At 69.8% G+C, this 324-nt stretch overlaps 1 protein-coding gene across 1 annotated transcript in view; it reads left to right on the plus strand.

Annotated features, from left to right (window-relative positions):
• The window catches only part of LOC102037845 (protein-arginine deiminase type-4), a 36667-nt gene that overhangs the window by 9475 nt on the left and 26868 nt on the right, over positions 1–324 (plus strand). Inside the window, exon 8 of the mRNA XM_031062977.1 lies at positions 166–269. Within this exon, the coding sequence (XP_030918837.1) occupies positions 166–269 (104 nt within the window). The remainder of the gene's footprint in view (positions 1–165; positions 270–324) is intronic.

Here is a 324-nt window from a genome sequence, read left to right on the forward strand (position 1 = left end):
GCTGCGGGGGGGGGCTGGCGTTCCCCGACAGGGGCTTCTCCGGCCTCGTGTCCTTCAGCGCCAGCCTGCTGGAGGTGCCCCACAAGGTACGGGGGCGTCGTTCCCGCCCCTCCCCTAGCAAACCCGCCGTGGTGGAGGTCCCAGACCCCGTTTTGGCTCCCCCAGGACTCGCCGGGCACGCCGATCTTCACGGACACCGTGGTGTTCCGCGTGGCGCCCTGGATCATGACACCCAACACCCAGCAGCCCCTGGAGGTGTTTGTCTGCAGGTACGAGGGGTGTCCATGGACAGGGGTGTCCCCTGCCCTGGGGCACTGGGCAGGG

The sequence above is a fragment of the Geospiza fortis genome, unplaced genomic scaffold (assembly GCF_000277835.1).
Source record: "Geospiza fortis unplaced genomic scaffold, GeoFor_1.0 scaffold4, whole genome shotgun sequence".
In the NCBI taxonomy this organism is placed as follows: Eukaryota; Metazoa; Chordata; class Aves; order Passeriformes; family Thraupidae; genus Geospiza; species Geospiza fortis.